The sequence below is a fragment of the Lacerta agilis genome, chromosome 11, assembly GCF_009819535.1.
Source record: "Lacerta agilis isolate rLacAgi1 chromosome 11, rLacAgi1.pri, whole genome shotgun sequence".
Classification (NCBI taxonomy): domain Eukaryota; kingdom Metazoa; phylum Chordata; class Lepidosauria; order Squamata; family Lacertidae; genus Lacerta; species Lacerta agilis.
The window spans coordinates 56,263,281-56,286,375 of NC_046322.1; the positions used below are offsets into that span (position 1 = coordinate 56,263,281).

General features: G+C 42.8%; 1 protein-coding gene across 2 annotated transcripts in view; it reads left to right on the plus strand.

The window, feature by feature from the left end:
* The window catches only part of TLE1 (TLE family member 1, transcriptional corepressor), a 79,259-nt gene that overhangs the window by 49,447 nt on the left and 6,717 nt on the right, over positions 1–23,095 (plus strand). For both annotated transcript variants that reach the window (XM_033164501.1, XM_033164502.1), the window contains exons 9-16: positions 3,426–3,542; positions 5,794–5,847; positions 6,281–6,433; positions 7,422–7,566; positions 8,839–9,029; positions 11,746–11,822; positions 17,535–17,784; positions 20,091–20,338. In XM_033164501.1, coding sequence (XP_033020392.1) covers positions 3,426–3,542; positions 5,794–5,847; positions 6,281–6,433; positions 7,422–7,566; positions 8,839–9,029; positions 11,746–11,822; positions 17,535–17,784; positions 20,091–20,338 — 1,235 coding nt within the window. The remainder of the gene's footprint in view (positions 1–3,425; positions 3,543–5,793; positions 5,848–6,280; positions 6,434–7,421; positions 7,567–8,838; positions 9,030–11,745; positions 11,823–17,534; positions 17,785–20,090; positions 20,339–23,095) is intronic.

A 23,095-nucleotide genomic window follows, 5' to 3' on the forward strand; every position in this document is an offset into this window, starting at 1 on the left:
GCTTCCGGGTCATGTGGCCAGCATAACTAAGCCGCTTCTGGCGGACCAAAGCAGCGCACGGAAACGCCGTTTACCTTCCCGCCGGAGCAGTACCTATTTATCTACTTGCACTTTGACATGCTTTCGAACTGCTAGGTTGGCAGGAGCAGGGACCGAGCAATGGGAGCTCACCCCGTCGCAGGGATTCGAACCGCCGACCTTCTGATCAGCAAGCCCTAGGCTCTGTGGTTTAGACCACAGCGCCACCATCTACAAATAAGAATTGAAATTTTAACAGGGAAGGAAATTTTAGGGGGACTGGAAACTGATAGATTTGTAATAGTGAAGGCTGGGTGGAATATATTGAGATACAGTGGTACCTCGGGTTAAGTACTTAATTCGTTCCGGAGGTCCGTTCTTAACCTGAAAATGTTCTTAACCTGAAGCACCACTTTAGCTAATGGGACCTCCTGCTGCCGCTGCGCCGCCAGAGCACAATTTCTGTTCTTATCCTGAAGCTTTATTTCTGGGTTAGCGGAGTTTGTAACCTGAAGCGTATGTAAACCGAGGTACCACTGTACTGTCTTGGGACAGTGAATATTGATGAAATACGGATCTCTACACACTTGGTTCTTATATCCTGTCTCTCTCTCTCTTATACACAAACAAACATACCTGTCCGCTAGCAATGTTCTGTAAAGTATACAGGTATGCATGGATGTTTGTGTTTTGGTATTAAAAGATCTTTCAAAATGGGAACTTAATATTTGCTCCCAGTTTCTCCCTTGAGCCTTCCTAGTTTCCTTGAGTCACCCAGGGGGTAGAAAACAAAAACCCAACTTTGTATATCTCAAGGTAATGAGTTCAGTGATCCAACAAACCTGCCTTTTCAGCCACAGAACACTGCAGTAAAGACAAGACTGTGAGCTGCTTTTACTTGATTTCATTAGACCCTCCCATATGCTTTATGTAAGATCCCTAGTGTGTGTTGAGCTTGAATAGTCAGAAATAAAAGGGGTTGAAGCTTGCTTTTAAAGTGTAATTCTTGGAGTGCTGAAGAAAGTTCAGATTGCTTTAGGTGCCCTTGTTGGTCTTGTTTTCTTTTCTCCTTGCTGTTAAGAATTGGTGTATGAGGACTACAAAGCTCCTAGGGTGGTTTTCCTGGGGGGTTGGGTTGGGGGGGAGCAGCTCTTAGTAATATTACCTTTTTATTTTGCTTCCAGGTGTAATTATTAATATGTGAATAACAGTTTTCTTTGAAGTAGTGGTGCTCCTGGGTTTTCCCCCCTAGGTTTTTTTTGGTATGCCTTTTGTTAAAGTGCGTTAGCATTATGCTTCCTTGTAAAGATGACTTTCAGAAATGAGGCTTGTCAGGTCTTTGTGAAAAGACCCCTCTTCTCTCCTCCCCCCTCCACCAACCATTCATTCAGCATTGTTCATGGCATTAACACACCATTGAACAAATTGCCCTTCTTGCATATGCTAATCCTAAACTTAAAAGAACCCATTGTGACATGTTTAATGCTTTTGCTGGAGGGAAGATGAGAACTGGAGGCATGTCAAATTATCATGTGACCCAGAAATATCTAAAATGCCTCTCTTCCCCTTTGGGTCAACAGTTTGTACTTAGCATTATCTAAAAGAAAGTAGCCTGTAGATTGTGGACACAATTAGTTCTTGCTCTTGTATTTTGGCCTTCCTTTCACATTCTGAGTTTTATGTTGGAAGTGGGGTTTTGTTTTGTTTTGGTTTTGGTTTTTTTTAAAGAAGTGCTAAGCAGTAAATTGGCTGAGACCAACCATTTGTGTGTTTTATCAGTTAGGCAGTAAGGTCATTTCACTTCGTACTGCTTTGTGTTTCTTCAGTTTATGATTCTTATGGGTGATATCCAACATTAGTCATACTCAGAGCAGACTCACTGAAATAATTAATTTAATTTCTCTGTGTCTGAAATTAGTAGGATGACACACAAGCAGATTAAATTTCATGATTGGTGTACAGCATATTTTAAACAAAGCAATATAGGAGTAAAGTATAAAACAGAAAAGATTCATGAATCTGAAGGACTTATTATATTCTTGTATGGCTTGATAGTTGAAAGGTGGGAACCTGTTGTGAACCGCCCTGTGGTCTTCAGATGAAGGGTGGTAGACAAATTTAATAATAAGCACTGCCCCCTGTGGACCTCCAGATCCTGGTGGACTATATCTCCTAGCATCCTTGACTATTGGCCATACTAGCTAAGTGTGATGGGAGCTGAAGGTCCTCTGGAGGTTCACATGTTCCCCACCTCTGTTATACCAGTTTCTTACATAAATCTTTTTGTCGAGCACAGAGAGATGCAGACCTATCAAATTTCTATGTATCTAGAACAGGAGTCACCAACATGGCACCCACAGGTATCTACAAATTCCTCTTCCACCTGCCCTGCCCAAGTTAGGCTTGAAAGAAGCGGTTCGAATCCTTGCGATGGGGTGAGCTCCCGTTGCTCAGTCCCAGCTCCTGCCAGCCTAGCAGTTTGAAAGCATGCCAGTGCAAGTAGATAAATAGGTACCGCTCCGGCAGGAAGGTAAACGGCGTTTCCATGCGCTGCTCTGGTTTCGCCAGAAGCAGCTTAGTCATGCTAGCCACATGACCCGGAAAAACTGTCTGCGGACTGTCCCTCGGCCAGTAAAGCAAGATGAGCGCCGCAACCCCAGAGTCATCTGCGACTGGACGTAACGGTCAGGGGTCCTTTACCTGATGCCTGTGATTTTCTTCAGTTTCCAAATGTGCACCAAATAGGTTGGTGACCTTCAAACTGGAGCCACTCTGTTCAACTGAGAACTAAACTAAGGTTACCAGATTTTTTTCAATGAATCCCGGGAAACTTTTAAACTTCAATTGATTTTGTATGGGGACTGATTTGTAAATCTGGGGACTGTCCTGGGAAACGGGGACGTCTGCTAACCTTAATCTAAACAGAGCTGGCACTCCTGCTGTCTGCTCCTTTCCACAGGCTTTCACTTAAAGGAGGAATAATATATTAACAATTAGCAATGCGAATTTTAAGGCAGGCTGTAAATTAAGAGGAGATTAAGAGAAACTCCTTTTCAGAAGCACAAATGCTTTATGCTTGGCTGAAATATTTTTCATGAGTAAATAGCCCCTGAATTCCCCCCCCCCATAAAAACATTTGAAAAAGATGATATATAATAACAAGCTCTTTGATTCAGGTGACTTGCACAAACCTATTTCCTAAAACAGCTGCTTTGTGGGTATCTGAATTTGCTTTTAAGGTTTTTATGTTTGTAAAGTGCTATCTGGAAATGTAATTAATGTACTTGAATAGTAAAATGCTATCTGAAAATGAATGCAAGGGCATCATGTGCCTATTTCTAGCTTAGGAAATGTGTGCAAGGAGATCTTTAAGGTAAATGTCTGCAACCTTGTGTTTGTGTTTACAGAGTAACTCACTCTTGGTTCCGGATAGCCTGCGGAGCACAGATAAACGAAGGAATGGACCTGACTATTCCAGCGACATGAAAAAAAGAAAGGTGGATGATAAGGACTCGAGCCACTATGTAAGTAAATCTGTCAACGATGATTAACTTCCTTTCAGATACTGTGCGTGTATGGAGGAACTCATAGCTGGGCTCCATATGGTCATGTATGTGGAAGAGTGAACACTGGCAGCCTAACTTTTGCTTCATATAAAGGGATGTCGAGACTTTGATCTTATTAGTTATGAATTGTGGTTCTTTTCCTTCCTTTCCTCACCACCTTCTGGTTCTCTCAGCACCTTTTCTCTGAATTCTGTCAGGTTGCCAGGATACCTGCAGCTCTCATCATTCCAAGAGTGCTGTCATTAAGGCTGCCATTATGTCTGAACTGGGCTTTTTTCTTGTTAATGAATGATCTTGCTTCTGTGATCCTTGATAACCATACTAACAATAGGATATCTTTAGCCCAGATAATGCCTGAACTGTAGTTCTGCTGCCAAACCTAAGCCTGTCTGGAAGTGTATGTTGTATGGATGAGAGACCACCTGAGAGATTCCTAGAGTAGAAACAGCAGAATGGTATAACCTACAGGTGAAGAGCAAAAGGAAGAGACTCTGTGGAAGAGTGGGGACCAGGTGCCACCTTGTATATCAGATTATCTAGCACATTTGTCAGATGTGTTTTTATTTAGGGTGGGATAGGACAAAGCAAGTCAGAAAAAGAGAAATCGATGTTCTCTTTTTATCTGGTTATGATTCATTCATTCATTCATTCATTCATTCATTCATTTCTTACCTGTCATTCACCATAAGGTCCCAGGAAAGGTTGCAATCATGTACTCATACAACTAAAAACAAATAAAATAGTTTATACAGTTCTGAAAAAAGGGAAATCCTTCCACATAAAAGCATCCCAGAAAAGTGATGATTATTCATAGTAATTCAGTTTACAATCTTCCCAAAGAAGCCAATGACAGCAAACATTGATATCATAAAAATATTATAACAACAGATTAATACATTCTTTGAAAACGTTTTAAAAAACAACACATTTATCAGCCAATGATTTCAAGGTTGCCAGGAATAATAACACATGGTCATCAAGTGCTTGGGTAAACAGGAATATTTTTAAATTTCTCTTGGAAGTCAGTAATGAGAGAGACACTGTATGGTATCAAGAAACGTGGTCCAGTGCCCCAGTGGGAAAGTTAACATACAAGATGAAAGCATTTGGAAAAGGAAATGAAACAGACAACTTTGGTAATATATGGTACCTTTTTTTAAAAAATGCATGCAACAAAGAAAACAATTTTATATCTTTTCAAATGCATATTAACTTATGGTTAACATTCACAGATCTTGGTTAACTGTATTGCTTTCTATATATTTCTTTGTATTACCTTATTATAATGACCATGTCCACACATCAGAGATATTGATTTATTATACTTTTCTTTAAAAATGATCCATTACATTTATGGCTACTGTTTGTATCTTTATCAAAATCAAATAAATAGATTTTTAAAATAAGGTGGAAGACAGATAATCTTCATCAGCTGGGGTTTTTCACAAATGGGGAGCCACCAACAAGAAGGCTCTGTCATGGGTAGAGATGGAAAGGCCTGGGAAAAACCAGAAAAATTGGGGGAGGGAACCAGGTGTCCCCCCCTCCTTTTTTCCCCAAAGCCATTTTTTTCCTGGAAAAATTGAAAAAAACCAGTTTGATATAGTTTGAATATTCCACACTTTTTTTCCAAAATTTCCGGGGAAAAAAGGCTTTGGGGAAAAATGGAAAAAATCTGGTCCCCGCCCCATTTTTTCCTGGTTTTTCCCCCCAGCCCTTTCCCATCTCTACCCATGACAGAGCCTTCTCTTGGTGGTTCCCCATTTGTGAAAAGGCCTACCTGATGAAGTCATGGGTCAATGCCAACCAGGCAGCCCCCAGTAGCAGCACCACCAAGGACAGAAATCAGCAGTACAGAAGAAGCTGGCTAAAGAGGGGCATCCTTCACAAACAGCAGAAACTCTACAATGAAGATGCTAAATGCACTTCTTTCTATCTATATCCAGTGCTTTTTTCTGGGCACCACTGTCTATATCTATCTGTCTATCTATCTATCTATGTATGTATCTATCTATCTATCTATCTATCTATCTATCTATCTATCTAACTATCATCTATCTATTTATCTATCTCTCTATTTGTATTGTTTAAGCCATGGGCTTGCAACGTATTTGATCTGTATTTATGTCTGACTTTTACAGCTAAAGTGAATAGACATACTGTAGTCAGGAGTACTGACCAAAAACAAATATTTTGTTTTTAAATTTAGGACAGTGATGGGGACAAAAGCGACGACAACTTAGTCGTGGATGTATCCAATGAGGTAAGTTGCTTTGCACTGGAATGTATATAATTGGAAGTGGGGTTTTTTTTCCAAGGCACTGCACCATGTTCCCAAAAGTTGTGGATTACATTTGCTTCTCCCTTGTTGAATATCTGAGTTGGTCCTCCCTGTGGTTTCTGGTCTTTTGCATAGGCACAGGGGAGTGGGCACAATAGTAGTGATTTTCCATGCAGAATACTTTCACCACAAGTCATGGATGGTTTGGAGTTCTTAATCTGAGGGCCTTCTGGCAGTTCCCTCGCTGCGAGAAGCGAAGCTACAGGGTTTTAGACAGAGGGCCTTCTCGGTAGAGGTGCCCTCTCATCAGATGTCAAGGAGCTAAATAGCTACACAACTTTTAGAAGACATCTGAAGGCAGCCCTGTATCAGGAACTTCTTAATTCAGTGCTTGCTATTGCCTTTGCCCATTCAGGACCCTTCATCTCCTCGGGCAAGTCCTGCTCATTCACCACGTGAGAACGGCATAGACAAGAACCGCCTCTTGAAGAAAGATGCCTCTAGCAGCCCAGCATCTACTGCCTCATCCGGAAGTTCGACTTCCATGAAATCCAAAGAAATCGGTTTGGTGAGTGTTACCCTTCTGGCCTGACCACTGTTGTATATTTGGATGCCTAATAATTATTTATTTCAACGTCATGTGTAAATGGGGCATGTCAGGGGGTGGTGTGACACGGAGTGGGCGAGTGAGCCACCACCTAAGAAAACATAAGGTGGTCGTGCAACCAATAAATGAAATGCCTTCTAATCAAACACTTGTTTAAATCCAGCCCTCTCGAGATCAGTGAGAATTTTGCCCTTTCAGTTCACTGAGATATGGATTGCAATTCTGTCAAATTAATTTGTTGAAAGTCAAAACAGTTAAATTTTCTAGGCTGCAGCTCTCAACAGATTGTCAAACACACATTTGTCTCTAGGACCTTTGGATTAATCTGAGAAAGTATTCAATATTTAGACACACATTTTAGGCATTAGGATCTAAGCAGTGTGATCTTCTGTCATTAGCATCATCCATTGACCCTACTGTACATGGGTGATGTTGTAAACTAATTTAATACCTTTCAATTATTTGAACTGATCAGTTAACCAAATGTATGAATATTTTGACTCTCGACCAGACAAAGCAGCATGGATTTCTTTTTAGATTTTTTTGTGACTATTCTCCTAGATTTTCTAAATGTTATGTTTTATTTGTATCTCTTATGTTTTATTTATATATCACTTATGGGCTCCAACCTCTATTTAGTTGCAAACCATTACGTTTTCATTGTTATGGCAACCAGTTAGTATGCTGTACAGGTAATGTGAATTTTCAAATGGGAATCTTGATTTATATCAATGATTTAAATTGGTCTTCTCTTTCTTTCTCTCTCTGATGTTTAAATCCTAATTTAAAAGCTCTCATTTTCACATACAGCATAAATGCTGCTAATGTTCCTTGGAATTTTAGGAAAATAAGTCTAGGGAATTAGGCAGTTAGCACTCAGCATCTCAGTTGCTATTGTGATCAATTGTGTAACATGGCCTGGATAAAAAGCAACGTTTCTTGATACCAGCATGAAAAGGGCAGCACACCAGTTCTGAAGTCCAGCACACCAACCCCACGAAGTGATGTGTCAACCCCAGCAACCAGTGCCACTCCAGGCCTTCGTCCAGGCCTTGGCAAACCTCCATCCATGGACCCTCTGGTCAACCAAGCAGGTATTGCAAACCTCTTTTGATGTTGTTTCCTTCATGAATACTCATAATAATTACTGTATTTCTCACTCCATAAGACGCACTTTTTTCCTCCTAAAAAGTAAGGGGAAATATCTGTGCGTCTTATGGAGCGAATGGTGGTCCCTGGAGCTGAATTGCCCAGGGGCCAAAAGCAGATCGTGCTTTTTATTTTACAAAGAGAAAAGAGGGTGTTGAAAGGACCCCGCTCAGCAGCTGATCAGCAAATTATGCCCAGTCTCAAAAGAAATATGCCCAGCGACCTCCGGAAGTGTTTCTCATGGGGTGTGGGGAGTGAGAGAGAGTGTGTGTGTTCCAGGCAGTCAGGATGTGATGAATGTTATCTACGTTTTCATGTGCCTCTTTACACCTGCTTCTTTAATGGGCAAATGTTAAAAGCTATCACATTCAGTATTGTTGAAATGGGTTTATCGCAATCATATGCACAGTTCTATAATAATTTTTTTTGAGAACTAGTAATTGATCAAAGTTAAAATTATAGAGCACTTAACGGAATTCAACTGTGGAACACTCAGGGGTGGCCAACTTCCAAGAGACTGCGATCTACTCACAGAGTTAAAAACTGGCAGGGATCTACCCCCTTTTGGGGGGTTCATGTAAAAGTTATTGAGCTTCTTTAGGGAGCAGGAAAGTGACATTGAGCTTTTTTTCTTTTTTGGAAGGAAAGCCCTGTTTTTGGTGGTTCAGGTCATTTTAGGGGTGCGGGGCAAAGATGTTGAGTTTTTTTTTAGGGGTGCCAAGGTTTTTTAGCTTCTTTGGGGAGAACCACTGATCTACCGGTGATCTACCGCAGACGTCCAGTGATCCACCTGTAGATCACGATCTACCTGTTGGACATGCCTGCTCTAATGTATATCATTTACTTCAGAGAAGAAGGAGACTGTACCCTCCCCTCACTTCTACCTGTCAGTCCCCTTTTACTATAGCAGCCATCTCCCACCCCCGACCCCCCGATCATTGCTGGGGACACGGCTTAGGCACCACTACCCTGGCCAACCTTGGGGCGAGGGCTACAGACTCCTCTGCTCCCATGTTTATGGAATCCATAAATATGGAAGTGCTGGTCTACACAGCTGCAATCTGGAGACGATGTTAAGCACAGTTTGGATTATAGCTAGCGCCGCAGACAGAATAGTTTGGGTTTTGTGGAAGAAGCGCCCATGTGGAATTCCAGGGTGCTTGTTGCTTTCTGTGAAACTGTCCTGAGCATCAATATGTTTTCTTATTGTACTGCAGCTGCTGGCTTGAGGACACCTCTCGCTGTTCCCGGACCGTACCCTGCTCCATTTGGAATGGTGCCACATGCTGGCATGAATGGAGAGCTGACCAGCCCAGGAGCAGCCTACGCCAGTCTACACAACATGTCCCCGCAAATGAGTGCTGCTGCAGCCGCAGCCGCTGTGGTTGCCTATGGGCGATCCCCTATGGTAGGCTTGCAAACTGAACTGGGCGGGGACAGGGCTCACAGAGAGAAACCCGTATGCATCATTTGGCATTGTCAAGCTCCTGGGATATAACGGCACCAGAGACTTGACTGCTCTGCCGTGTGGCTCATGAAGCTACATGGCAGGAGTAGCTGAAACTACTTTTAAAAAGTGAAGGGTGTATGTGTCCTATTTATGCATGCTGTCTAGTTTTTGAAAGCAGCCTTCATTGCTTTGCTCCTTTAAAAGGTAGCTTGAAACCATAAAATTGTTTTATTGCTTTGCTGAGCACTTGATTATTCTCTTGGGGAAGAAGATATATACACTTAGTGAGTCTCTGACGTTCATTTTGTTGCATACGGGATTTTATTTTTCTGTTTTGGTATCATTTAAATAGAGCCAAGATGGGAAACCTCCAGAAGTTGTTCAGCTCCCATTAGCTAGAGGCATCAGAGATGATGGGAGTTGTAGTCCGACAAATACATGGAAGGCAACAGCTTCCCCATCCCTGAAATAGAGGGTCGTCCTCCTTGTAGACTGCTCTGCAATGGAAGTGATATATCATAGAAGCACAAATCCATCACATATTGTCTCGGCTTTTTTAGACCCCAGTCTTCCAAATTCCTCAGTATGTGGATCAATTTCATCATGTGGTGAGATTTGCATGGCTACGTACAGGTGCAGCATTAAACGGTAGTTTAGTTTTTATGAGAGTGTCCAAATCTTCGGCCCAAGAACTCCCTCCTGGGCTCCTCCATCACAGCCATGACACAGAGATGGAAAGATCCTCAGCTATCATCCAAACCTTAAACTGTGGTTAGTCTTGATTGTGGTTAGTTGAAACAAGTGGACTTCATAAACCAGGGAATGCCAGCTCTTTTGGACTAATGGATGCATTTTGAATTTTGAGAGTGTGCTGGAGGCAGCAGCCACAAAATTGCTACCATAGAGAGGGTGCGGCATAACACGAAATGGCTCCCACGGAGCATGGTGGAGCATGGTATAACACAAAATTAGAGAGACATTTATTTAGGTTTACCATGGTGAGTCTGCAGTGTGTCAGCTGATTTCTCACTTACATGCACACTGATGGTGTTGCCGTCTGATAATAACAGAGAACATCCCTCAGTTCCAGGAAAAGTATACAATGCAGCTATACCACTCTCCTTTCACAGAAATCACTTAGAAGGTACCTGCACATTTTGCCCCATAACCTGCTTTCTACGAGGGTTGGAGACTTATTTTTAGTGGTAGTAGTAGTAAAAAAGTAAAGGACCCCTGACAGTTAAGTCCAATTGTGAATGACACTGAGGTTGCGGCGCTCATCTTGCTTTACTTGCCGAGGGAGCCGACATTTGTCCGCAGACAGTTTTTCCGGGTCATGTGGCCAGCACGATTAAGCCGCTTCTGGCAAAGCCAGAGCAGAGCATGGAAATGCCGTTTACCTTCCCGCCAGAGCAGTACCTATTTACCTACTTGCACTTTGACGTGCTTTCAAACTGCTAGGTTAGCAGGAGCTGGGACTGAGCAACGGGAGCTCACCCCGTTGCGGGGATTCGAACCACCGACCTTCTGATCGGCAAGCCCTAGGCTCTGTGATTCAGAGACCACATCGCCACCCGTGTCCCAGTAGTAGTAGTGTTAGTAGTAGTAGCAGTAGTAATAATGATGATGATGATGATGATGATGGAGTCTGGGACACCTCTGGAAGTCGTCTTGAGCACAATGGTACCCACAGGCATTTGGTTGGTGTCCTCTGTCATAAACTTTGACTAAACGTTGGCTTGCTTCGACTAACAACCACTGTTGGTCAAGGTTCAGATGACATAGCAAACTGCAGTTAAGTCTAGACAAAGGAAGCTTCCAAACACCTCATGCCACACCCATAGCTGTCAACTTTTCTCTTTTTTTAAAGGAAATTCCCTTATTCCGAATAGGATTCCTCGCAAGAAAAGGGAAAAGTTGACAGCTATGGCCACACCAGAGGAGGAAGGGGAAGTACAAATGTTCCAAACTCACTACAGATCTCCCATTATGTCCAAATGAAGCCATTCTGCGGTTTTTCAAGGCCTTCAAAAACATGCTTTAGACTTATGTCTTGTCTATAACCTTTGAGCACACACACTTACTTTTTGTGGTGCACAATATCATTCATTATTAAATTGTTTTGTTTATAAGAAAAACCCATATTCTCATCATCACTACAAAGGAATTATAAACTCAGAAGTGTTGATATTTACTGCAGATAAAATCAATACAGTAAAGTTGATCAAGGCTTTGCTGTACTTTGATGTATGCATGATTTGTCTACCACAAAATGAGGCATGCACGAATATAATTTAGCAGCTATCTGCCTGGGCCAATGGTCAACAGGCCCACATGTTTGGTTAACTTGGGTTTTGAACAAGCAATTTCATTGTTACATTCACATGAGGTATAAGATCCATGTCTGTCTTTCTTGAGCTTCATGCTGTGAGAGCCATTGCTTGTGTAGCCAAAATGGCAGCAGCCATGCAGAAGGGAGACGTATAAGCAAGTTTTCACAAAACAAAAACAAAAACAGAAGGAGGGGCAGGAGATTTGCAGAACAGCCCAGTGAGGGCTGAGCATGCTCAGTGGCTATGGAATGAAAATGCTTTTTGTTCTGGTGCAGCCAATGGGGAAAGTGTGTTTTCTAAATGGTCAATGAGTTCTGAGACATCTTTTTACTCATTATCAGGTTGGATTTGATCCTCCTCCTCATATGAGAGTACCCGGCATCCCTCCAAATCTGACTGGAATCCCTGGAGGAAAACCGTAAGTAACGTCTGACAGCATAACTAAGTCTAAATCAGCCAGGGCTCATTCTGTTTACCTTTTGTCAACACATGACAGTTCCACAGGGGATGGTATGTGGAATTTTCCAGAAAGGTTATAGCCAGCTGCTGATAAGGATTTTCAAAATACAATCACCAACAGCATTTTCATACTGTTTTTATTACTAGTGCATGCCATTTCGTTGGCATGTTAGAAGCAATTGGCAAGATGTGCTTCCTAGAACTTTGCCTCACCAGACTGCTGAGGAGGAATTTAGTACTTGGGTGGAATAAAGAAAATATGTCCTTGTTTTGATTTGGTTTTAATCTGAAAACCTCTCCTGTGAAGATACGAGATAGAAATTCCTGTTTCTAATTTTAGTATGATCTGAAGATAAATTTTTTAGGAATCATTAAAATGGGAATATGTACCCTACTTCTCACTTGCATGTAAACATGGCTGTGCGTTCCATGCCATTTGTGGCTACAGCACAATGTTACCTCTGGCTTTTGCGTGGAGATTTTGAGAGCTTCTACTTCTTCATTTTCTGGCCTGTGTGGTTATTCAGAGCAGTGGCAACTGATGCCCACTAGACCTAGAGGCATAGCCAGGTTGTTGGGATATCTCCCCATCCTCATCCCTTGCCATGCTACTGTGGACACTTTGGCATTATCGTCTTAGAAATAGTACTCCACTATATTTTCAATTTCTAGTGTGGGTTTATGCCAAAGAAGCTATACATTTCTTAGAAGTAAACCACACTGAATACCACGACTTCGCTCCCTGATAGGTATGTCTAGGATTGCAACCTGAATTGGTACATCTTTAAAGTGCCACACAGGATTGTTAACAGGGGAACACATAGATGCCCAGGTCTATGGGGAAGTAATTGTGCATTCCCCACCACCCGAAATGTGGCATGGAGAGATATGAAGTGGACTGAGACCTGGGAGACAAGGGTTAAAATCAGCCATGAAACTCCCTGTGTGACCTTGCACCAGTCATTGTCTCTCAGCCTAAACTACTTCACGGGGCTACTGTGAGGAAAGCATGAGGCGAAAGAAGACCCATGTATGCTACACTCAGCACCTTGGAGGGAAGGTGGAATAGATATAAGCCAGGGGTGCCCAAACTTTTTTCAAAGAGGGCCAGATTTGATGAAGTGAACATGCATGAGGGCCGACCAAAGGTGTTGAGCTTTTTTTAGGATTGAAGTTGTTGACCTTATTTCAGGATTTTACCCCAAAGTTGTTGACCTTTTTTAGAACCCAGGGAAGGAACTGCCTGTGGGGGCCGGATTAAACTGATCAGAGGATTAGGCCCCCAAAACAGACTTTAGACATGCCTGATATAAGCATAATACTGATAAATAGGGGGGGGGAAACTAAATTAAAAGTCTTATATCTGGCAGGCCTGCTCCTGATTTTGGATTGCATTGAATGGAACACAGCCTTGCAAAGACATGCATCCGATTGGGTGGGGAGGCTCCCCCTAACTCTGCCCCAGTGCTGTGGCACTTCCAGCGTGTTTCTGAGGGACTTGGATTGACGAGAGTTTATTCCCAGAGAAACAAAATCAACATGGAGATTCAGAGGGGTTCCTATTAAATAGTGGGTGGACATAGCAGACGACACAGTGATTCTCCAAGCAGCTCTCTTTATTCTCAGGCTGGAACAGAACTGGACTGAAGGGCTGAGCCAGCCTGCTTATTATCTAGTACTCAGTAACATGCAACAGCAACAACGCTTTCTCTAGCTACCCAATCCGTGAACGGCACTCTCAATCCTTCATTTGCATGTGGACCTGAGTGAGAACTGCAGTCACGGTGGGCGGAGTGAAACTATATACACAACACCCCTAGTGGCCTAGGGTGAGAACTTCAATACATAACAGTTCCCTGGTACTCCCATTGAAATTTTCCACTCCTGGAGACAGGAATGGGGCATAGAGGTGATTGTGATTGGCTGTGCTGCCCAGAGATGTGATTGGCCAGCACAGGAGATGAAGCATGTCCAGAGTGTCTTGTAATGTGAGCTACTGTATCAAATATGAATGTACAGAGCGGAGAAGAGACTGGGCTTTGAGGCTTTAGGGTGGACAGTGCCCCTCTTGCCCTAATGGACCAGGCTCCACGGAGCAGGATAATTTTTTGCGATTGTTTAAATTGCATGCTTGCAAAATGTCAGGTGCTAACAACGAACAGCAATATGAAGCTACGGACCTTTGGTGGCCTGAACAGTTCAATAACCCAGTGGCTGTTATTGTTTGGCCCATGTTTCTTAGAATGTATTTATTTAAAAACAATACTCCATAATACCTAGTTCTACTCCCCCCCCCCTCTTTCTTTCTTTCTCTCCTTTCTCTTTGCTGGACACAGCTTCCATCTTAGCCTGTGCGTACTATATAAATAGACAAGATAAACTTTGAAAATCCTAGGTGCTGAGCTGATCTCCTTTCATTATTTGCCTTTGAAACGAGGCTGACGCTACGCCTGATCACCCCAAGGCAGCGGGATGCCTTCAGTTACCCATGGCAACTTTCTGATGGCATATCCTTATCTGTGATAGATAAGTCTATTGAAAATTTCTGGTGTAGGAGTACAGATAATGCGCCGTCTGCCACAGATTCATATTGACAGCAGGAGAGTTTTCAGCTTCAGTCTGAAAAGCTTGCTTCTTTCAGGCACACAAATCGAGATGTCACATTGAATTTATTTTGTAAATGGGATGCAGCGTCCTTGCTGTGCATCCTCTTCTTAGTAGGGGGGAGATTTCCATTCGCCTCCCAAACAAATAACTGCAACTCCCTCCGTGTCTCAGCTGACTGGTGCTCCATTATTATTTCATACCCGGAGCAAGTTGTGCGTTGCCTTATGTTTGGGTTTGTTTTAGAGCCTTGTGTGCTAGTTGTGTCTTTCCTGAAAATAGCATTTTTGTACAAGCTGATGACAATTAGAATAGAATTGGTTGCTGTTTTTATTTAAAAAAATAAAATAAAATAAAAATCAGCCTCTTAGGAACACACTTTTGTTTTCCATTCTGCTGCTATTGAAAGAACTCCCTCTGGACAACCTGTTTCCTGTTTCTCCTCTACAACCTGACAACATGTTAACAGAATGTAAGGCCCACAACACTTTTTTTTAAAAAAAATAGCCTGGCCCTTGTTAAAGGCTACTTGTCTTTAAAATCCTGAGATTGACTTTGGGCATTAATGATGTATGCAAATGCTAGAAGCATGGGGATCATGCTTGCTGTGTTGATTGATAGCATTAACACCCAAACATACTGTAAGCTTCTTTTAAAAAATATAGTCTCCTTTCTACTGCTGGCCATTTTATATAGTAACCCTGTACACACTTGTGCACGGTGAAACTTTCAAGACAGCATGCATAAAAAGGTAAAAAGTCAGCATGCATAGCATAAGAGTTGTAGTGGCTTTGGTCAATTGAATCATAGAATCATAGAATCCCCCAAGGGCCATCCAGTCCAACCCCCTGCCAAGCAGGAAACACCATCAAAGCATTCCTGACAGATGGCTGTCGAGCCTCCGCTTGAAGATCTCCAAAGAAGGAGACTCCACCACACTCCTTGGCAGCAAATCCCACTGCCGAACAGCTCTCACTGTCAGGAAGTTCTTCCTAATTGTAAGCTGTCCTAAAAAGTTAGGTGTCCTTCTGTACAGTGGTGTGGGTTTTCTGGAGAAATTTTGAACCGGAAAAATTTGCAATGGAAATTAGGCTAATTTGCATAGTATTCTTTGCATGGAACACGTACAGTTCACGTTAGAAAAGTTACTGATGCCCTAGAGAGTGCTCTAATTTAGCCTGTTTGTTTTACTTTTATTTAGTAAGCAAAGCTAAAAACTTTGAAACTAAATAAAAAATTCTTTCCAGTAGCACCTTAGAGACCAACTGAGTTTGTTCTTGGTATGAGCTTTCGTGTGCATGCACACGAAAGCTCATACCAAGAACAAACTCAGTTGGTCTCTAAGGTGCTACTGGAAAGAATTTTTTATTTTGTTTCGACTATGGCAGACCAACACGGCTACCCACCTGTAACTGGAACTTTGAAACTGTTCAAGTTTGCCTAGCATTGAATTTGCAGTTGGCATCTATTTATCATTACTAACGAACATGGAAAATTAAAGCACTTACATTTCCCCCCCAGCTCATATCACTGCTCTTTTATTCTTTGAGGTACTGCTCCCCAAATTATTTTCCATGCAAGAGATCCCAGACTGCCTTTTAGACATCAAGGCTGTAACCTCTTTTCTTTCCAAAAGAGTTTCCTTCTAAACTTCTAGTTTACTTCCACCTTTCTGTCTAGTTGTAGTTGTGGTTTTATTCTGGTGGAGCAGCCTTTTGTAATTTCACCTCCATACAAAGCAGTAATCAGTGTGATCACAGCTTCCTAACTTGTGCATATCTGGATAGTGAAAATGGTACGTGGCCATGTTGATCTTCCGATATAACAATATTGGTCTAATGAACCATAGTTTATTAGTGTGACCCCACACACCACAGACTGAGAGTGAGATTTGTGTTCAGGCACTCCATCTTCACTCCCTCTCTTCTCGTCCTTTTATGTGCCCTGCTTCAGTACCACTGTGGAGGAGCGAACGCATAGCCTACCACTCCTCCTGTCTAATAGGCCATGGATTAAACTGCAATTGTTAGGTCTGAATGGGGCCAATGTGTCTTACTTGACCAGGTAGTTCAAAAGTCTTCAGGCAGCGTGTTGAGGGAGGGAAACTAATTTTGGTTATATGTTGATGGTGATAGGTCCCTGGCTGAGTTTCTTCTGTTTTTTTTTTTTAAGGGAGCGCAGACTAACTAAATTGCATAATCAATATTTCAAGCCCTACAGAGAATCTAGCAAATGGGAAACTAGCAGTAAGTGAAAGTACGATGTGGATGAGGAGAGCACTTTATTTCCTATTTTACTTCCCTTGGTTCATGTGATGTGCTTTGGGCCTCTAAGTGAATGCAATGAATCCTCCCTCTCCCTTGAATTTATGATAAATCAGCTAGCCTTGGCATCTGCTGTGAATCACTGAATGGCTAAGGACCTTTTTCAGGGGGCAGGGGAGATGTTGTAGGGCCACAATAAGTAATCTTTTAAGCAGTGAAGCCATTATTCAATCTATCTGATCGCAAGAGCATGGGAAGCTGCCTTCTGCTGCCTCAAACCACTGGTCCATCTAGCTTAGTGTTGTTTACACTGACTGACAGAGCCTCTCCCGGGCTTCAGGCAAGGTACATTCCCAGCCCTACCTAGAGATGCCAGAGGTTGAGCCCAGGGATCTTCTGGATGCCAGGCAGATGCTGTACCTTGGAAGGTCATGACAGCATTTCTCCAGATAAATTTAGGCACCTGTTCATGTTGATTTGCGTTTTGCACTCAGGAATTGATATGTGTGAATTGCTGGGGGAGGCAAGGAACTAAAAATACATTTTCACTCTGCAAATACAACATTGCATCAAAACTGTGCCCACATGGTTATTTCCCAAGCCAGGTGACAGTTGTGTGGAAAGAAGCCACGTTACTGGCATTGCGCGAGTGATGAGCTTTCTTTGAGCAAGAGTAGCTGCTCCACAACATCTACCCTGCTTGCAAGTGTGAACTGGTACACAGTTATGATTTAGTAACTGACATAGGCCAGCTCTGTGACCTGGGGCTTCCCCTCTCACCTTCTTCTTTTCATCCCAAACAGAGCATACTCATTTCACGTCACTGCAGATGGTCAGATGCAGCCAGTTCCTTTCCCCCCAGATGCTCTCATTGGACCAGGAATACCGCGGCACGCTCGCCAGATCAACACCTTGAATCACGGGGAAGTGGTGTGCGCCGTCACCATCAGCAACCCAACAAGGCACGTGTACACTGGTGGGAAGGGATGTGTCAAAGTCTGGGATATCAGCCAGCCTGGCAACAAGAGTCCTGTTTCTCAGCTGGACTGTCTGGTAAGTTTATCCTATAGAAACTGGAACCCAGTATTGAAATATAGGAACCTGGTGAATTTAACTAGGTCATTAGCTAACACCCGAACCCCCTAAAAGCACCCCTAAGTAGAAAAAAGAAAGAAAGTTAAATGTTTTAAACGTAAATAATAGAAGCTAAACAATGGAGCTGCAGAGAAACCCAAGCCAAGGAGCAATTACCTGTTGGACCATGAACCTTGCTTTCTTAGATGGAGCTCAGAGAGGTAGGGGTGGGTGTATAAACAAGCCTACTGAACAAACATAAAATGTACATTCATTGTTTCACCCACTCTCTGGCCCTGCCCAGGTGGCCCCCTGAGGTTTGCCCCAAAGAGCAAACCGTTTCAGGCAAAGAAAGGTCCCCCATCCCTGCTTTGCTTCTACATGGCAATGGCAGATAGAACTGGTTTCTTGCGCTCAAGCCTTGCAAGAACCAGTGCCCATCTTCTACAGCTGCTTCATTTTCCCTTGTTGATTTTGGCACCCATTTTGCAGCCTTTACTGAAGAAGTGAAACTTTTGTGGGTCAGAAAATCCAGAGTTTAACTCTGATTGTGTTAAGGATTGCGCAGGCTGATCTTAAGGTGGACTGTTTGCCAGATGTAAAATGGTGACCGAGTGGCTTAACAAATGTGGCATTTTTACCAAATACTTAACTTTAATCAATAATATTTTAGGAACCTTTGATAAGGTTGATAAATATATTATAAAAAGGGCTTACTCCCAAGGTGCATTTTGGAACAATATTGTGTTTTTCCTCTTTGCATGCTGTTCTGGACATCTGACACACACACAGAGAGAGGAGAAGGGGGAAACAGCCCTAGTGGGAGTCTTTGCATGGGCTTCTACTAACAGAACCAGAGAGTTGAATCTGACTCCACGAAGCTGTATGAAAGCAGTAATGTTGATGGTAGTTTTTAATGGGGGTGTTCAAGCCAAGTCCTATACTCAAGGTAAAGGTAAAGGAACCCTGACAGTTAAGTCCAGTCGTGAATGATCCTGGGGTTGTGGCACTCATCTTGCTTTACTGGCCGAGGGAGCCGACGTTTGTCCGCAGTTTTTCCGGGTCCTGTGGCCAGCATGACTAAGCCGCTTCTGGCGAAACCAGAGCAGCGCACAGAAATGCCGTTTACCTTCCCACCGGAGCAGTACCTATTTATCTACTTGCACTTTGATGTGCTTTTGAACCGCTAGGTTGGCAGGAGCTGGGACCAAGCAACGGGAGCTCACCCCGTTGCTTAATGTGTCTTTTTCTGCTGCCACAACATTACCTGACACCAAATATCCATTTCAGAAGAGAACAGTCTCTTGCCCTGACAGAATTTGGCTCTGTTGAATTAAGGGAAGTGTGGCACAAAGAAACACAAAAATAATGGCTTTCTCCTTACTAGCACTGCATGATTTGTTACTAGTTTTATCCTCTTGGCTGCTTCAGAATTTTTACCACTCTAATGTGGCTACTAAAAATGGGAATCTTGACAACTGCTGCATTTATAGACTAAAACCTGAGATAGCTGGAGCCTGGGGTTTTCTATTCCTTGATTCTCCCAACCCAAGCTTTTCAGCAACAGATATTTTTAGGAACTTGGGTTATGAATTATCAAAGAGAGCCTACGTAACCACTGTGGGCACACTGATTTTGTCCAAAGTGATTTCTTTAGCACTGCATCACATTGTTAGAAAACAAACAAACACTTATATTGGATCGGGTTCTTTTTGCTAGAAGATGCTAGAATTGCCATCGCTCATATTGAAAACAATATAAAGAGTTATGCTTTCAAGAGAGAAATTCACTGAATTTTCTTAACTGCTGTCTCTGCTTAGATGTAGAAGGCAGGACTGGCAGTGACATATGTGGGTTGGAAATTATATGCCCTGTTCAGATGATTGTGCAAAGCTACATAAACCATGGTTTATGAAGTGGGTGCTGAGTGCTCCTCCTTCACCATTCCCTCTACCCATTGTATGCCGACTTCAGCATGAAAATCCTGGCTTATTGCCCTGGTTTGTGTTAGCTGACAACATTAACTCAGAGTTCCTTGGCTAGGACATAACAGGGAGCTCTGACTTAATACAAAACAAGACCTTCGTGACAAGGCCAGTGCAGAGTGAAAGGAAGAGTGCTGAGCCCTGGAAGCTAATTCAACGTTGAATGATTGTCCATGCCATGCCAGCGAGGTTCAGCTTCAGAACTTACAGCGCTTAAAGTCTGGCTATCAGATGAAAACATGTCTTTTGCATTATTGCAGAGAATGTATATTAATGTCATTGAGATTTGTGCCTCCACAGAACAGAGATAACTACATTCGGTCATGCAAATTGCTCCCCGACGGATGCACCCTGATTGTTGGCGGGGAAGCCAGCACGTTATCCATTTGGGACCTGGCAGCTCCAACTCCGCGTATAAAAGCAGAGTTGACGTCCTCGGCTCCTGCCTGCTACGCTCTGGCAATCAGCCCTGATTCCAAGGTCTGCTTCTCCTGCTGTAGCGATGGGAACATTGCAGTCTGGGATCTGCACAATCAGACATTGGTCAGGTTAGTTGCTGCTTTTCAGCCAATTTCCTTCCATTCCCCCCCCCCCTTTGTATGTGCAGTTACCATGTAGCAGTATTACACCATCATGACTGAAAGTGCTAAATTGCCTATATTAGCCATTCAGAGTGGGCTGGCCATTGCGGAAAATCAGCAATGGAGAGCTATGAAATTTGTCTGGGTTTGGAGACAAACTGGGTTTTGTTCTTCTTGTTGTTGTTCCTGTTGCCCTACCCATTCCTTCCGTTGGATCCCACCGTCAACCAACCACTTGTATTCTGTTCCATTTCAGTTGAACTGAGCTCATAAGACAGGGCAGTTGTAGCCTTTCAGGGAGGAACTAGTGCGTTAGAGATGTCCTGAGGCCATCAGATGCCAAGAACTCTACCAAATACACCCATTGTGGCTACAGAAGCCTGTCATAGGCAGAGAAGTGGGAAAGGGCAGCCGGCAGAGATGGAAGAAATGGCGCTGCCACCTTACTGACTCCAGAGTTCAGCAGACATAAAATTCTAATTACTTCCAGCAATCAGGAAGCTGTGCTTCTGAATCTCCCTTTGTACGGCAACTAGCAAGCCAGGAAGGGTCCTGTCGAGATGCCCTCGTTTCTTGTTTTCTTTGCACCTAGCTCAGAATTTTGTGCATGTGCTTAGCCATTTCCCTTGCTGAATTAGTTCACCACTTTCCCCCTCATCTGCCGTCTCATCTGTAAACGTGTCTGAAGCAAAATACATGTATCTTCAAGCTGCCCTTTGCAGGGCTGTTTGTATTCTACAATTCAATGAGAGCTTCGGAAAGCTGCACAATTTGGATATAGATGGAGAATTCAGCCTCCAGGGAACCTTGGTTTTCTATTGTTTGTTTACATAACCAGATTCTAGCACTTGTGGTTGTGAGTGTATACTCAAAAGTGTGTGAATAATGCACACTGAAACCCAGAAGCCTGGAAAATGCCTGAACAAGATTCTCAACAGCAGAGGAATGGGCTCAATGCCCTCTATCAAAATAATTATGCAGACTAGCAAAAATGTTAGAATAAATTATGCAGAATTTCTTCATTTGCATAATTCGAGAATTGAGATTTTGTTGGTGCAAAATTTAGATTACCTTTGGCCTCAAATTCATCTGTGTTTTAGTGCCAAGTGTGCAGTGCAGTACCTTTCCCCCTCCACATCCCACAAACCACTCTTCCAGATTTCCAGAGCATGGAAGAAGCCTAGTTATGTGTGTGGCGGCAGCATGACCAGTCACATTCAGGATACAAACTCATGGGAGATTTGGAAACATCTACCATGTTTCCAGCAGTCACTCACTTAGCTCAGATTTAGATAATGTTGTTTATTTACATGTAGTCACAAATCAACATCTCTAGCTTTCAAAAAAAACAACAACAGACAAAACCCCCCAAATTGGCTGCTTGCCATCTTTGCTTCCTCAAAGCACAGCAGGTGTGCTCTGCAGACCCCTCTGAAAATGCTGAATGGGCCAGAATATTAATAGCTCATTTTCAGGCTATCTGGTTGCCCTCAATTGCTTTTGGCATAGCATGCATCAGGGGAGGAGAAGAACAAAAAAAAAGTCCTTTGGTATGCCTGCAAATAATGAGAGACTGAATAATTTCCGATTGAGTTTGCTTCCATCAGGGACAGTTGACAATGTTACAGTGAAATTATGGCACTCCCTGCCCACTTATTTCTCCCCTATTTCTATTATATGCAAATTATGGGCTGCTCCTTTATCACTTTTGTTGTCTTCTAATGGGCTCCTTCAGGTTGGGTTCCTGCCTGCCATGTTCCCATCTGACCTTTTTTAAGTTACCTGTTGTTGTTGCTGTTGTTGTTGTTTTGTTGTTGTTTTTAATATAGCCTGGTACACCTAAATACCTTTGCCTATTTCTACTTACTGCTCTACTACCCATATCCTTTCTTGGTTCCCCTCCTGGACATAATGCCAGTTCCTGTTCCATATTCCTCAGGGCAACCCCCACAACACTCATCTGCTTCAGCCCTGCCAGCTAGCTACATTCCTGCTCTGCATCACTGAGACATTCCTGATGAAGTACTGACTTTGGCTATAGGAAATAAACCCTTTTTTAGTCAATAAGATGGTGCATTTTGAGAGCTGTGCTATAATACAGCTCTGATCGCTTAAGAATGCATGTCGCTCCAGTTAGCTGTGTGCTGCTGGCATCTGCTAAAAGCTGAGCTCAAGCCATCCTTCAACATGGTCATTTCTACTCCAGAACTCTTTCAGAAGCTATTCCGGTTCCTCTGGTGTGAATTCAAGGATATAAGTCTTACACTGTCCAGCTGGATATCTTTGAAAAAGGCCTCCGCATTTCTGCTGTAGGTAGAAGCCAGCTAACCGAAACTTTGTGGTTTGCAGCTTCAGTCTGTACCTTTTGCCGCCAGTAACCAGTATTTTTTAAAACAACAACAACACCCGTTTAATGCTTATACTAATGTTGAGCTATCCCAAAGCTATTGGCAGTATAGGTACAAATGCACAAGGCAGCTCTTAAATCTTCTATTTAACTAAAAGATAAATAAAAATTAGAAATTAGCTCACAAATCCTGTGTGTTCTTTTCCTAGTATATTTTTGGCTGCTAATCAGCCTTCTCTCACCAGCCCCCCAGAGGCTAAGTGACTTTTCTTTTCGCAGTCTCTAACACTTCCAGGTTTGGAAGGTAAGGGAGTGTGATTAACATAATGTCCACATAAGTAATTTCCTTTCGGGCCTTCAGGATTAAAGAATGAGTG